Consider the following 16,999-nt stretch of genomic DNA (forward strand, 5'->3'; position numbering starts at 1 on the left):
ATGCGGTCTGTGCATATTGTCAGTGTCAAATTAGAAGTGACAGTGACAAATCATCATTTGATATAATTATTTGATTATATTATGTGAAGTTAGCTACCTAAGTGACCAATGAGAGTATTGTTTATACTGTTTCCTGCCGGTTGTTGAAGAAAACAAAAAAAAAAACGAAAGTTTTTGTTATTTTGTGTTTACTGCTTTTGAATTTCGAGTTTTTGCGGGAAAATGAGTAAAAAACAAGGGTATACGGACGAAGAATTGAGAAGAATATTAGAAGAAAGTGACTACGAACAAAATGATCAGTCAAATTCATCGGATGAACAAGAAAATGAAGCCGAAGAGAATAGTGATGTACCTGATTTTGACAATGACGATAGTGTGGCAGATCCCGATTTTTTCCCTAGTGATTTATCATCAGAGTGTCTAGATATAAGTCAGCTTGCTAATTCACACATTCTCCATCCCAATCAAACACATTCTCCATCCCAATCAATGCCGACTGAACAACTTTTTGATAGCGATATTTTTGAAGGTACGGCGACATCGCATCCATCCACGTCTCGCAATTTTTTTGACGACAACTCTAATGACCCTTCTCATCAATTTCAAACCACCGTACCACCTAGTTCCGATTCTGACGACGACAGTGACACTGAAAGAAATACAGGCCCAAGAACTGGCATAAGACCAACTACAGAGCGTGGCATGAAAGAACATGATGAGCAAGAAGGATGGAGTTATGAGATTCACCCATTAGATCGGCAAATTTTTAGTAGCGCAGGAGACTTGATACATATTGAAAACATTCCAGAAACTGCAGATGTGTTTACAATATTTTCTATTCTAGTTGATGACAATGTTTTTGACTTGATGATAGAACAGACCAATATATACGCTGAACAACTTATCACTACTAATTCTGGTGGTCGTTTGCGTCGTTGGAAACCAGTAAACAGGGAAGAAATGAAAAAGTTTTTGGGTATTTACTTGCTGACTGGTATAATCAAATTCCCTACATTAGAATGCTACTGGAAAAAGGACCCTATTTTTTATCATCCGCTAATGCACAATATAAAAATGTCCTACAATCGTTTTACTGCAATATTGCGTTGCTGGCACTTTGTTGACAATACAGCTGAAAGAGATGTCAATGATCGTTTGTATAAAGTCAAACCAGTTATAGACATTGTGATGAGAAACTGTAGAAAACTTCTTTCGCCAAAAGACTGCATTGTTGTGGATGAGTCAATGGTTCCCTTCCAAGGCCGACTCCTTATTCGTCAGTATAATCCAAATAAAACTCACAAGTACGGACTCAAGATTTACAAGGCTACAACTGATGATGGATATGTTTGGAAATATAAAGTTTATACCGGCCAGGATCCTCAAATTGCGAATCTCGATAAACCTGGAAGCGTTGTTGTTGAGCTTTGCGAAGAGCTTTTAGACCAGGGGAGAATGATTATAGCAGATAATTGGTACACCAGTTTACCATTAGCTCAATACTTGCTACAACGCAAAACTGACCTTTGTGGGACTTTGAGAAAAAATCGCAAAAACCTACCTTTATTGGTGAAAAACAAGAAACTGAAGAGGGGAGAGCTAATTGCTGCACAAAAAAATAATGTAACGATTCTAAAATGGAAGGACAAGAGGGATGTCCTTATGATATCTACTTGTCACGCAGACGAACAAACGATGTGTACAGGCCGAAACCAGCGTCTGAAGCCCAATATGATACTGGAATACAATGATCGAAAGAAAGGTATCGATCTTTCTGACGAGTTGGCAAGCTACTATTCGCCAATTCGCAAGACCCTGACTTGGTATAAAAAGGTTGCTGTTGATGTCTTATTTGGAGTAGGTGTCATAAATACGGTTTATTTGTTCAATAAATTGAACCAGCAGAATAAATGTACACTTTTACAGGCACAAATGAGTATCGTGAAAAATTTACTGGGTATAAACGTTGTCCAGCCACCGGCTATACCTACGCCATCCACATCACAGACGCAGCATTTCCTCAAAGAGCTGGATAGAAAAGATGGAAAAATAACTAGACGTAGGTGTGCCGGATGCTATAGTGATTTTCGTCAAAGAGGTGAAACAGCATCAGCTGCCACTAATAAAGCTAAAAGAGTTTCGCAAATATGCAACATTTGTACCAAACCGTATTGTCTACAGTGTTTCCAAAAAATACATGTGAATATGTAACTTTATTTTTTTCAATAATTGTTTTCTTTTTCAATAAATATTTTCATATTCAATATTTTGTTTATTTTTTCTACCTATCCATTGTTAATTTAGCTAAAAGTAAATGAAAAACAATAACATTTAGTAAAGTTAGATTCCGTTTTCTTATATTTAGGTTATTTTTTTCAGATCCCGATATCCCGAAAATTTGACGTCCGTCCTCTATGTCCCAACCCTTTTTGGTTTCTATATGATATGTCCTGTCACGTCCACATCAAATAAACGCAGTTCTCTCCACGTCCACGGCTCTAAAAACCTTCAAAATTGTATCGACGCACAGACCACATATGGTCTGTGAACTTGTAGTGCTTTCCGTTTACAGACCACATATGGTCTGTGGACAGGGAACCTGTAGATAGGAATTACTAATGTAGGTACGATAACTTCATTGGTAAAACTTCACGTTAAAATCATGGCGCATCACTATCCAACGGACTCTGCCGCGATATCTATAAGTTAATATGTATAGAACAACTGCTTACACTTGGCATAAAGGCGCGTGAGCGATATACTCGCTCTATACCTACATATGTACTCAATGATTGTTGAATATATCAATTAACATGTGTGAAAATTAGACCTGCTCTGTTCCTAATATTATTGTTTGCCAAGTTAATTTAAAATGTACAAGTGTAAATTAAAAATTTATAACACCCCCGACGATCCAAAGTATTTGAGTTTTCCAAAACATCATTTTCAAATAAATAATTATGTATTTAGGCAACGTCCATCTTGACAGCTTGACATTTGTCTATTGACATAATATTATGAACCTAACGGTTATCTAACCTTCTTTTCTACAAGAAAACTAGAAAAGAGCTGATAACTCTTAAACGGCTGAACCAATTTTTTTAGATTATAGCTAAGAACACTCTCGATCAAGCCACCTTTCAAACAAAAAAAACTAAATTAAAATCGGTTCATTCGTTTAGGCGCTGCGATGCCACAGACAGATACACAGATACACAGATACACACGTCAAACTTATAACACTCCTCTTTTTGGGTCGGGGGTTAAAAATAGTCAACATATTATGTACAAAACATGTATAGACATAAGCATAATGTAAAAGGAGACTGCCCACCAATGGTATCGCTGTAGGTATGAGAGTATGGAATAATGATGTAATCAGTAATTCCTTTTTTTAATTAAAACTTTTTTTTCAAATGTTACGAATTAACAAGGAGCCCGGAGAATTAAAAACTGTTCGAAATAAAAGTAATTATTTTGTTCATTTTCTTGATATTCATTAGAAATATACCTTATATACCTTATACGTTATACCTACGGGTTAGGTTATTCCGGCGCCTCTTACACTTTACAAGTCTTAAATCAAATGACCTCAAGCAGAAGAAGCAGCAGAATAAACTGTCATGTGTAAAACCTAGGCATTCTGTTGAAAATACCTAAAACATTCAGGCACATTATTAAATGTTTTATTTCATACTTTGGCTAGGCATTCCATACTATTCCATACTATTATTATACAACTAGCTGATGCCTGCGACTTTGTCCATGTGGATTTTGATTTTTTAAATCCCATGGTAACTCTTTCTGGGGATTTCTTTTTTCTGGATAAAAAGAAGTCTATGTCATTCTCCAGGTCTATAACTATACCCATGCAAAAAATCACGTCGATGCATTGCTCCGTTGCAACGTGATTGAAGGACAAACCACCAAACAAACACACTTTAACATTTATAATATTAGTAATACCATACAATTATTATAGTATTTATATTATTAGTTTGAATTATAGTCAAAAAGTAAAACAATTGTGTTTTTCAGGTTCCACATCTAGAAAGAGTGTGCCGAGCATGTCGTATGGCAGCTAGAAGAATTGTTCAACGACATTCACAACAGGATGCAAATCGAGGTGTTGTTATACAGGCTCCGGAACCAGAAGCTGTACAGGCTCTTGAACAAGTAGCTGTACAGGCTCCCGAACCAGTAGCTGTACAGACTCCTGAACCACCACCACTTCCACAGCATGACTTATTTCAGCCACAAAGGAGGCAAGAACCAACCTTTACCTCTAGAAAATATAAACGTGTTGCTTCAACCACAAGACACTGTTTATTTCCTGATTGTAGAAACGTTGAACGCTATTTAGTTCCAAAAATTATGAAGGAAACTATTCTAAGCCGCCACAGAATTTACATTCCACCTTGTGCTCGTGTATGTAACCTTCATTTGAACTGGGAATATTGGGACCAACTACATGCTAGCCATACAGATTTTACTAATTCCCAAATGGATAGCATGCTTGATATGTTAGAGAACATTTCATTGCATAAAATCGACTTTACTAATATTCATTCCATCCCACCGAACCTATGTCACTACTGGCTAGGTTTGAATGCTACCCAGTTCTATAATTTGTTGAACAGTATACCACGATTGTATGAAGAAGTACCAGATGCAAGTGTTGCATTAAGTATTTATTTAACCAAATTAAGAACAGGAGACAGCAACGAGAGATTGACTGGACTTTTTGACATGCCAAGAAGTACTTTAGAACGGAATATGAATAAAGCAAGGAATATTTTGAGTGAACAACTTGTGCCTCTACATTTGGGAATTAGTCATATGACTGTAAGTGAAGTGGCAGCTAGAAACACAGTAATACCAGAAGGTCTTTATGGAAACAATACAATGCCCATAGAAACCAAACCAGCTATCACCATTTGTGACGCTACCTATGTTTATGTTCAAAATAGCAGCAATTATTTATTTCAAAAGCAAACCTATAGTTTGCATAAATATGCAAATCTTGTTAAGCCATTTATGATTGTGTGCTGCGATGGCCACATTTTAGATTGCCTTGGCCCTTATAAAGCTACAACTAATGATGCCTCAATAATGAGCAAAGAATTCAGCAGGTCAGAAGGGACCATGCGATCATACTTCCGTGAAGGCGATGTCTTCATACTAGACAGAGGCTTTAGAGATGTGGTTGCACAGCTGCAGGGGTACGGATATCAGACACATATGCCTGAATCCTTATTAGAAGGCCACCACGTTGTGTAACTATGTGTAGATGGGTAGTTGAGGTAGTAAATGGGCGAACGAAAAGAGATTACAAATTATTTCGCCAAGATTATTTTAATAAAGCTGCAAAACATCTTATGGAAGACTTTCGAATTGGCTGTGCTCTAACAAACATGTTCCATCCTGTGATCGAAGATAAACCGGAATATTATGAGTGTGTGGAAATAGCCAAGCAAAGATTAAATATGCCTAATTACTTAGCTGATATTGTACAGAGAGAACAGCTGAATAGAAGGCGAAGTATGTTCCATAACATAGATGGTGACCACCCCCACTTGGAGCAGTTTCCGAGGCTTACCATAGAGCAATTAAAAAGGTTTGCTCTCGGGACGTATCAGCTTAAACAGGCAAGATCCTATTACAGCGAACACATTCGCCAAGATGGCACGTATGTCGTCGAAATAAATGAATCTATTGAGGAAGATTTGCCATTAGTTCTAGGTGTTAATAATTATCTTCTTCGTGGTAGAGTAAAGTCCCGGCACGTGAGCAGCCGAACTTACTACACATATCTTTTGATGAACACGAATGAAGAAAATGCAAATACGCTTAATGCTATTTCAGGCTACTGTTGTAGCTGCCTAGTAGGCAATCGCACAGTGGGGTGTTGTGCGCACATCATGACCGTCACATGGTATCTGAGCTGGGGTCGACATAATGACATTCATGCACCTGCCCAATTTTTAGATAATATATTTGAAGAATACTGCTATGAAAATGAGTAAATAATGCATTCAACTTTATTTAAGTACAAACTCATTTTCAGTTTGAAATGAAATTAACCAATCTTTACTTATAATCTATAAAATTGGAGTGTCTGTCTGTAATTTCGAAATAACTACCTCATATTAAGCTCATATTATGGTTGTTTGAATGAGACCATAACTGAATCACACGTTTTTAAATTGTCTGTCTGTCTGTCTGTCTGTTTGAACGGGCTTGTCTTCGGAACGGCTGTACCTATTTTGACGGAACTTTCACAGACAAGTAGAAGATTAGCCATGGAGTAACATAGGCTACTTTTTTAACAGACTTTCAAAAATGGAAGAGTTGTGTTTTTCTACCTATGTACACCGATATCTCCGAGATTTCTGAACCGATTTGCGTATTTTTTTTTAATCGATAGAACTTTGCCACATTGTTCCATACAATTTGGATTCTAACTTCTCAATCCTGTTGCTGCAGGGGACCTGACCACCAAATCTGATGGGATTTAGAAACTGACGGTTATGAATTGATATTGAAGGTATTGATACCAAGTAAAAACTTTGTCCTAAAACCTAAAAACCTAAATCCATGCGGGCGAAACTGCGGGCATCAACTAGTTCTAAATAAGTTTGGCGTTATTCTTTAATAAAGCGAAATCCAATATGCACTTCAATTCCATTTATTTGCAGATACAGATACATAAAGGTGTAAATACATAGTAAAATATCGGTCAGCAATGTGTAATATCTGTATAGTGCGAATGTTGCACCATACAGATTTGTTTGGGTTATATTTCAAAAAAAAATTCAAAATATTTTCATTCAATTAGACTTTTACAAGTTCTTTTGAATCGTCAAAAGCATCTACCACTGGTTCGGAATGCCTTTCCTACCGAGAAGAACCAGCAAGAAACTCGGCAGTTGCTCTTTTCAAAGATTTGATATACAATATTATGCCATGTATAAAAGCAATTGAAGTCCTGCGCATTGCTGGAGCGAATTGCAGGTCAAATCCACGCTTTTTTATCATTTACATAATCTTCGATAGTATAATATGCTTTTCTCAGGAGCATATTTTTAATAGATTTTTTGAACCTGTGTAAAGGCAAGTCCAAAATTGGCTGAGGAATTTTGTTATAAAAGATTATACCCATTTGGTTTTGTAGCGATTATTGTACCGATAGTTGTATCAGTCCACGGTCTTATTGCGAACAGTTTCGACCAACATCTTAAGAAACTGTCGCTTAACTGTTGGGTCAAGGGTAAGATACAGAAGGCAGTGGTTCTTGAGACGGCACGCATTGTGAGGAGGTTCCTCACTCTGGAGCCCTGACCACTGGCGGCTTGGGTCCAACCCACCCAGCTGCTAGTGGGATCCATTTTATCATATTTTTATTCAATGGTTTTTTTTCCGTTACTTTAGTTTTTTGTTGTTTATGTTATTTTATTTCTCTTTCTGTGTTTCTGTTATTTTTGCTGTTGTTTTTGTTATTTTATTGTTTGTTGTTTAAAAATAGGGTAAAATGTGAAAAATAAATAAATGAGAGAATATACTATTTTATTTTCGGCCGCTTCTCAGCCGGCGAGTCCCACATATCCTACCCGTTTCCGGAAGGAATGCGTAAACGCATTTCCCAGCGTTAAAAAAAAAAAAGCCTAAGGGTTAAGTCAGGCGTGTCTAGATAAGAATATTAGCCATGCTAATCATGACTAATTTTCCCTTTTTCCATCCAACGAAGCGTCAAGCTTGTGCTAGGAGTAGGTAGGACTGACTCAGACGCGTTTGCGTCAGGCCGACGCAAACGCGGACCCTATCCGTCGCCGAAGGACGGGGCGCAGGCGACATGCGCACGATCGCCGCCTGCCATTTTAGCCGGAGCTTCGGGCGACCTATTTGATGTCGCTCGTCTAGAGGGGTCGGGAGGTGCATTCGCCTCAGACGTGCAGTGACCTAGAAATAGGTCCCCGGCGAAGGGTCCGCCTCGGCAGACGTGGCTGGCTGGGTCGCGGTAGATTGCTTCGGTGTTCCCGTGACCCAGTCGCCAAGCGTTGCACGCAGTAGCGCCGTTAGGTTTTAGTGGGTATTCCGGTCGCCTCTCGGCTGGCGAGTCCCACATACCCTTCCCGTCTCTCGGGAGGGATGCGTAAAGGCATTTACCAACGAAAAAAAAAAATAGAGTATGTAGGACAATAGTGCAATGGGTGGAGTTTGAACCGTTGACCTTTCGGATTTAATTCCGCTCTTTTAACCGATGAGCTATTGAGGCTTCTATTGTATACATTTATTTAGATATATATTTAATAATAAAGCGAAATATTTCAGTGAAATGTAAATTAACAGCAAATTAACAGTTTGAAAAATTCTAATTTTAGAGGTCATTCATCGCCATATTGCTGCGGAACCCGGAGGTTTACATTTTTTTTTTAATGTGTAATTAAAAGTAATAAAACCATCCTAAAAATCAAGCTCTATTTCATTAGGATACTATTGATTTGGTAACGATACTGAGTCTCATAGTCACTTGGGCAATCTCCTTTTTGGAAATAAATAAAAACAATACTAGCACCCCTAAATGACAGTTATTATCATAATCATAATCATTTATTTGCTCAAATGTAGGTTAGCATAGATTTTACAATTTATTTTAGTGTCACTACACTTGCCATGTAATGGCGTGCAAATATTTTACATTTACATTAGGAAGGGAACTCTACCCATAGTGTGAAAGATGATGGATGAAAGAAAGAACAAGTATGAAGAAAACAAGTACGAGAGGCATGAAAGCGAGAAACAGTATCTGACTATGTTAAGAGGGTAGAATGTATAAAAAAAAAAAACCTAACCTAAGGCCCTCCCCCCGCACGTACGCGCCCCTGCCAACGGCCGCGGTCCAATTTATCACATTGCCCGGCTACAAGTAGGGAATTATTCATACTGCCCGATCCAAGTAATAAATTCAAGCTATCTCAAACACTGACTTATTACATGGACCACGAGCCGTCGGGCATTATTAATAATGGCCGGTCAAAGTGATAAATTAATCACTTTGCCCATCCCTTTTGGGCATTATTAATAATGGCAGGTCCTTATTAATAATGCCCAATTAATCACGTTGCCCGTAACATCTACACCAGACCAGTGGTACGCGTTAGTTCGTTGGGCGAAAACCAATGGTGAACCATACCAAGTTATAGAAGTGTCTCCAGACATGTTTTATAATTTAAAAGAATTTTTACAAAACAGAAATTTTAAAAAAAACTCGTTAAATCAAACAGTCAAATGGAATAATATCAGTCAAATCGTTAAGAGGTCGGAACCTCATCTTATATTATACTAGCTGATGCCCGCAGCTTCGCCCGCGTGGATTGGTCAGATCCCCTGCAGCATCAGGATTGAGGAGTTGGAATCCAAATTTTTTATGAAACAATGTCGCAAAGTTCCTCTATCGATTAAAAAAGAAATGACGCAAATCGGTTCAGAAATCTCGGAGATTTCGGTGTACATAGGTAGAAAAACACAACTCCCTTCTTTAAAGTCGGTTAAAAAAGTAGCCTATGTTACACCCTGGTCAATCCTCTACTTGTATGTGAAAATCCCGTTAAAATCGGTTCAGCCGTTCCGACAAACAGACAGACAGACAGACAGACAGACAGACAGACAGACAGACAGACAGACAGACAGACAGACAGACAGACAAAAATTTTAAAAACATGTGATTCAGTTATGGTATCGTTCAAATAATCATATGACCTTAATATGTGGTAGTTATTTCGAAATTACAGACAGACACTCCAATTTTATTTATTAGTATAGATAAATATGATTTAGATGCTGATTATTTCAGATTGAATACATTAGTTCAGACACGCCGCAATAAAAATACAGTTTTTTTTATTCTAATATTTTTAAGGGGCTTTTATAGGTGTCCTATATGCCAGCCCCATCGGTACAATCTAAATTAAAATTGAACTAGGTGTATACCTAAAACTACAACAATTTGAGAGAATCACTATTCGAACTGCACCGATGCATTGAAACCACTATATTCGGGTAGTTTGCCGATTCCTGAAGCCAAATACAAAGATTTAATCCATATTTGCGAAGCAGGACATATTCCTAAGCAATATCATTCATTCTTTAAAAATCTTAAAGTGGGTAATGACGAAAATGATGTTTTACAGAGTGATGAAGAGGATTAAGTTTTCCTATTAAAATTAAGTTCTTTTTATTAATAAATAAATATTAAAAGACTGAATAAAATAAATAATAAAATCCCTGTAATCCACAAAATTGCTTTAACGCATGTTACGAAATAACTGATGAAAAGAGAAAAGCGATATTTTTACATTTTTGGGGTTTATCGTCTGAAAGACGTAATGACTGGTTGGTAAGCCATTCTAAAAAGATTAGAAAAGAAAGAAAGAAGAAGAACACTTTTAATTACTTTATTAACGATGGTGAAGAGTAAGCCCAAGTGTGTCAACAATTTTTGACTTGTACACTAGATCTCAAGCAAAAAACATTGTACAATACAGTAAAAAACGCATCATTTGATAGTGCAAAAGAAGATATGCGTGGAAAACATGAGCCCCAAAATAAAACCCGAGCTACCAGCTTTGCCTTCACACTACTGCAGGAAAAATAGCACAAGAACATATTTGCCGACAGAATTTCGTAATATTTTTTGGTACAGACTTGGGATACATCCCGGGAAAGGACATAGGCTACTTTTTATCCCGGAAAATCAAGGAGTTCCTTTGGGATTAAAAAAAACCAGAAATCCACGCGAGCGAAGCCGCGGGCATCCTCTAGTAATAAATATTATTACTGCCATTATTGTTTTTAAACCTGCTTTTTTATACCTATGGCTCGTCCATCTGTACTCGACTAAGATTCTATGAATTGCATGTAAGCATTTTTGTAACTGGCGGCAGTGCGTCGCATATTATATGGTGAGTATTAAAGACGCCTCAATATCGGCATAACGTGTTTAATTTCTCCCCTGGTGGAATAATTTCCCTGGTGGAAATCCCAGGAAAATCCGGAAAAGCTTCCGCGGAAATGCAAAAGCACCTACCTGTTGTTTATTGCGTTCTTTTTTTCCCCTTGACCAACAAGCGGCCGTATTAAGGTCCTTACCTAATACCTGCTCAATGTATTGTGTAGTTATAAAACTACCCACCTAGAAAGCATGCAGAAGAGCGAATATTTGCTTATCATATTCTCTAATACCAATCTCTATGATTATTTTACAAAAAGAAAGCAAGAAAGAAAGTCTCAATAGGTGCGTAGGTACTGCGTAGATATGCAAGCGTGGAGCTGAAGCTGCAACACAGACCACACCACAGCCAGGCACACCGCATGGTATGCTTAAAATAATAATGTGTAATATAAATAAAAAATGTCTTAGGCTTTCACGGGCTTTAGAAAATTAAATGATTTCTAGTTCTTTCCCTGTACGTGTCTCATAGTTGGTGACCTACAATAAAATGAAGTTATCATCATGACATTTAAAATGACATATATGTATATCACAACTTGATACACCACTGGGGACGCAACTCATACAAAGGTGCCCATTCTCCTTTAATATGATAGACGTTGGCAGTTACGGCCGACATAGTGACAGTACCATTTTTCAAAATGCACAGTTTTATCGTCACTATTTACTAGAAAAATCCATATTAACACCGAAGCCTCTGCCTGGTACTGATGAACCAGTACCTCACGTTTTAATCGGCGATGAAGGTTTCCCATTACAAACCTTCTTGATGTGGCCATTTCCCAGAGCCACAACTATACATGATAAAAGAAAACGGAGATATAATTACAGGCTATGCCGTGCCCGTATCTATAACCAAGTAAAAGATATTCCTTTTTTCCAAAACAATTTTAATTATGCTGTATATTAGAATGCGGATTTTTCATTCTTTAAAATCTAAAAGTAAAGCATTTCGTACGTCTCAGTCGATGCGCACTGGACAGCGGTGTCCATTTGCTCTGATATGATGAGCCATTCTTGGATCCTCGAGTATCTTCTAATCTAAGACTGACTTATGAGCAGGAAAAACGTTGGTGGTTTCAAGGGCAAACCACTCCGGAGAAAATTACGCAAGGACCACAGTTATTACTACAGGCATGCCCAGTGCCCATCAAATATACATCAGGTATGAAAGCCGAAGAACCTCGTTTAATATTAGTTGATGACAACATATACGCGCAGTCCATGACTCTTGAACCGCCGGGAATGGGGGGCGTACCAGTCTATTGAGGTGCACGAATAGTGGCTAACCATGACCCTTGTGCAGTACACTGAACGCATTTAAAAAATGTCTAATACAACCTGTTTAGTGTTTACTGACGCAAATTATCCTCAATCTTGTTAAAACATGGTGAAATGTCTTCAGTATATAAAAAGTAATCTATGCGTGGCCATGGCATATCAATGGACAGTGACAACTGCTGTGGTATTAGCATCCGGTTTGTCACCAAACCAACCAAATCACCAAAACTCTACGGAGATGGGCAGGGGAGATACGACGATGAGATTTATTAGAGATTTAGGGCATCATAATTTCAATGAAAGGAGACCCGGACATACAAGCTGAAATATCGACGAGGGAGCCGTGGTTCCTTCGTCGATATATGCGTCGCTCCATATATGCGACAGTGGATACACAAAATGTTTGGGTGCCACACGAGCTCACTGAAATAAACCGTGAATCGTGTTCTCATTTGCGATTCTTTATTAAAACGGAATTTTTTGATACATTTTTTGTAATTTGTCGTAGGATTACCTACGACAAGAACGTGCGCAAAAGATCTTCCCGACGTAAATCTTGAATTTGTTCGAAGGAAAAGATCAAACGATAAATTACAATTTCATTTGAAAATGGAGAAAAGGCACTAACAAATAAACATGACAGATTGGAAAAAGAAAAACTGAGTAATGGATAGTTCTCAGTAGACAGTAGGCTCTAGGAAACTTTAGTAAAACAAAAATATCGTTAGAAAAATCTGAATTATGCCCTCCAGATACTTAACGTGACAAGTTAGAAGCTTTTCTGGGAAAATCGAAGCATAGAAATAACCAAGTCATTTAATGCACAAGAAGCCTGCAACAAAGTTTATATGAAACTGAAGATAAAGCTATCTAGATTGATGACACAGGAAAAATAGTCTTTGGGAATGTCAAAAAACATGGTAAATGTCGAGTTTGGTCTTGTAATAATCTTTGTGCACTAGATGAGAACGTTATCGTACAACTAAAGAAAATTTTCGAAAACTTAGTGAACAAAACTGCTGTCCAGTATTACGCATTAATTGGACGAGAAAACTATTAGAATTTTTAAATTATATCAACACTTTAAAATCACATTTTCCTCAACTAAGAATAATTTCAAGAGAAATATATCAAGAACAGAGCATATTTTATAATCTTATGTAAGATATTGATGCATCGTTAGGAAAACTAAACAACAAAACAACAACATTGTGCTGGACGGTGAAAGAGTCACACGAGATCTTAGAAGACGAGGTCATAGATAAAAATAAAGCTGCGTTCAAATCCTTAAAACTGAAGTTTTCTGATACTCCAAAACTTAATTGCATGTTTTGTATTGTATTGAACTTTGTTATTCAAAAGATTAATCACCTCTAAACAGATTAAAACACCTAACCTATAGACACTAGTAATTGGAAAAATCTACTCAATCATTACGAAACAAGTAATCTAGATCACAGTCCATATATTTGTCACTCATGCTTACAAAAAATCAGAGCAAATCAACTGCCATCGACCTGTGTACTAAATGATCTATACGTTAGTATGTTCCACCACAAATAAGCGAGTTAAAACTATGAAAAGATATTAAATTCAACGGGCCAAAGCATTTCAGGTGGTAATATTAATGAATCCCGTCGGAAACAAATATTTACCTAATAAGCGTATGGTAAAAAAAAAACGTAAAAGGCAGAACTTTTCACCTTCCGTTGCCTCTTGAAGAAACAATGAAAAGGCTCCCTAGACCAGAACACCCGATTACTACCCTGAACTTATGTATCATGGTACGAAGTACGCCGACTGAGTGAAAAATAGTGTGCGAGAATATAGTAATATGTCGGCGGTACCGACTTTTAGCTGTCAATACTTTGCTTACTGAGCATTACGTCATCTCCCCACTGTCGTCGTTGGACTATAAAATCAGACACGCTGTGCGTAGCGAGGCATTATTCGTCCGGTTGTTGCCGAGGACACTTCTCAGTAGGAATAGTCTGTCGTACTGTGGGTTTTAGAGTAGTGGTTACCTAAAGTGGTACTGTTGGTTAAACGAGTTGTTATTGTGGTGGTTAGGGTTAGATGGTTGGTTTGGGACCGGTGTAAGGGGTGGAGGAGCCGGTCTAGGTAGGTTAGGTTAGGTTTACCTAGTTACGCTGGTAGTTGTGACATGCAGTAAAACGGAGGTATTGTTCTTAACACGTCTGAAGATCGCCTAGTGATCGAAGCAGACCCTAAGGATCTCCGCCTGCCTTCATCAATTCTTAAACGATCCTCGGCTCGATCCGACATCAGAAGCGGGATGAACCGTGGAGCCTCTTCAGCTCCACCTAACCACATCGATGAAAATAGCTGGCTTGTTGCAAGGTCGAGCCAAAACTCTTGGAGATACGTGAATCAATTACCAAAGCTTGGAATATCTGGAAACGAGTGGTTAATGGTGACAAAGACAAGGAGATCTGATTCAAGTCCAGGAGGTGAAAGCTACGCAGTACTAAAGGTAATCTGCACTTTTTCAAAATCTTAATATTGCCGCTTTGTGTGTGTGACGTAAGTTGAGGACAGGGGCCTCCTTACTTCTGTGTTTTGTGTCGTAAGTTGAGGACAGGGGCCTCCTTACTTTTGTGTTTTGTGACGTAAGTTGAGGACAGGGGCCTCCTTACTTTTGTGTTTTGTGACGTAAGTTGAGGACAGGGGCCTCCTTACTTTTGTGTTTTGTGACGTAAGTTGAGGACAGGGGCCTCCTTACTTCTGTGTTTTGTGTCGTAAGTTGAGGACAGGGGCCTCCTTACTTTTGTGTTTTGTGACGTAAGTTGAGGACAGGGGCCTCCTTACTTCTGTGTTTTGTGACGTAAGTTGAGGACAGGGGCCTCCTTACTTTCACTATTAGTGGTGTCCAACGAGAATGAGGGCTTCCGTGCGTAATCTGTTTCGTACAACGGTACTGTTCTTTTTTTTTTTCTTTGGCAGGTCGAGGGCGACCTGTGGTCAGAATGGCCATGTCGGCGCTGATTTACGAAGGCGAGCACGAACGCGCACGAGCAATATCGGACAATCCATGAATCAAGGACGGTGGGGACGGACCGGTCACCAGCTAGCTCCCGAGAACGGTCGCGCGTCAGAATGGCCGTGACGCGACGATGTTAAAAGAGTTTTACTGTCATAGACACCGCACAGTTACAGTTAACCACATATCCTTAACAACAACCAAAAAAAAAGAAAATGTTTTTAAGTTCAGTTAGATGCCAAGAAATTAATGACTCAGTTAGACGCCACCGAGTTTCTTGCTGGTTCTTCTCGCTAGGTTGTGGCATTCCGAACCAGTGGTAAATTCGTTTTGAATAATGTTTAGATCATGATTGATTAAGAGTTGCAATAGCAATTGCGCTCTAATCATATGAACTGTAGTTTAGAATCGGTTCAACTAACTTTCGCGTCGCGACATGTCAGTAGATGAGTTCTTATAATTAGGTTTTGGTTCTTCTCGCAGTGTTAGCCTATGTTTTAGACAGATGATCAGTTGAAAGTGATTTTAACCTAGGTTGGTTGTGTCAACTTCCTAAGTGTTGAGATGTGATGAATTAGTCAAGCCAAAGAGACCTAAAAAAAACCGTGATGGTCAGAATCATAACCAATAGCATTGTACGTTAATTATTGTAATGTTTCTGGTTTACGGAGATTTACTGACTGAGGGAACATTGGTTTAGAATGAGAAAGATGTTCATTGACAGTTAACTGCTAGTCAGGATGGACGAGCGGTATAATGATTTTGTGGTTATGGTTTTGTCCTCACATGCTTTGTGACATTTAGCGTACGAGGACGTACGCAGGTCAGAATGGCCGTGTCGGCGGTACCGACTTTTAGCTGTCAATACTTTGCTTACTGAGCATTACGTCATCTCCCCACTGTCGTCGTTGGACTATAAAATCAGACACGCTGTGCGTAGCGAGGCATTATTCGTCCGGTTGTTGCCGAGGACACTTCTCAGTAGGAATAGTCTGTCGTACTGTGGGTTTTAGAGTAGTGGTTACCTAAAGTGGTACTGTTGGTTAAACGAGTTGTTATTGTGGTGGTTAGGGTTAGATGGTTGGTTTGGGACCGGTGTAAGGGGTGGAGGAGCCGGTCTAGGTAGGTTAGGTTAGGTTTACCTAGTTACGCTGGTAGTTGTGACATGCAGTAAAACGGAGGTATTGTTCTTAACACGTCTGAAGATCGCCTAGTGATCGAAGCAGACCCTAAGGATCTCCGCCTGCCTTCATCAATTCTTAAACGATCCTCGGCTCGATCCGACAAGTACATGTCAATAAGGTTTACCAAGCGTTACAATACCTAAAAGGTGTAAATAATCTTTATTGATATTCTCAGATATAACTTCCACATTCACATCAACAACTAGATATACTAATGAAGAAGACAATTTGCATCGTATTGTAGACCGATCACAATCTCAATTAAATAACGACGTTGTAGAAGGAAACGGTGCACTGTTAACTCAAGTTACCTGAGAAAATGCGGCTGACTATGAACAATACACAAAACGCACGAAAGGAGAAGAAACGCTCCCATGTCAGAACTGTACCAAATGCTTAAAGTCAACACTGCACCAATTGATTTCAGATTGAAACGAGGCAGTCGCCGGCACAGAATCGGGAGATGAGTCACCGCGGGCCTACGTAACTCGGCGCTCGAGGACATCGGCAAAACAACGTACA

The 16,999-nt window shown here is 38.7% G+C and overlaps 1 protein-coding gene across 1 annotated transcript; it reads left to right on the top strand.

The window, feature by feature from the left end:
- Positions 1-222: 222 nt before the first annotated feature.
- Positions 223-5,280, top strand: LOC123876062 (piggyBac transposable element-derived protein 4-like). The gene is made up of 3 exons (XM_045922190.1): positions 223-1,857; positions 4,039-4,265; positions 5,133-5,280. The coding sequence occupies exons 1-3, from the start codon at positions 223-225 to the stop codon at positions 5,278-5,280; spliced, it is 2,010 nt and encodes a 669-aa protein (XP_045778146.1).
- Positions 5,281-16,999: the final 11,719 nt, after the last annotated feature.

Source organism: Maniola jurtina, chromosome 21 (genome assembly GCF_905333055.1).
Source record: "Maniola jurtina chromosome 21, ilManJurt1.1, whole genome shotgun sequence".
NCBI lineage: Eukaryota > Metazoa > Arthropoda > Insecta > Lepidoptera > Nymphalidae > Maniola > Maniola jurtina.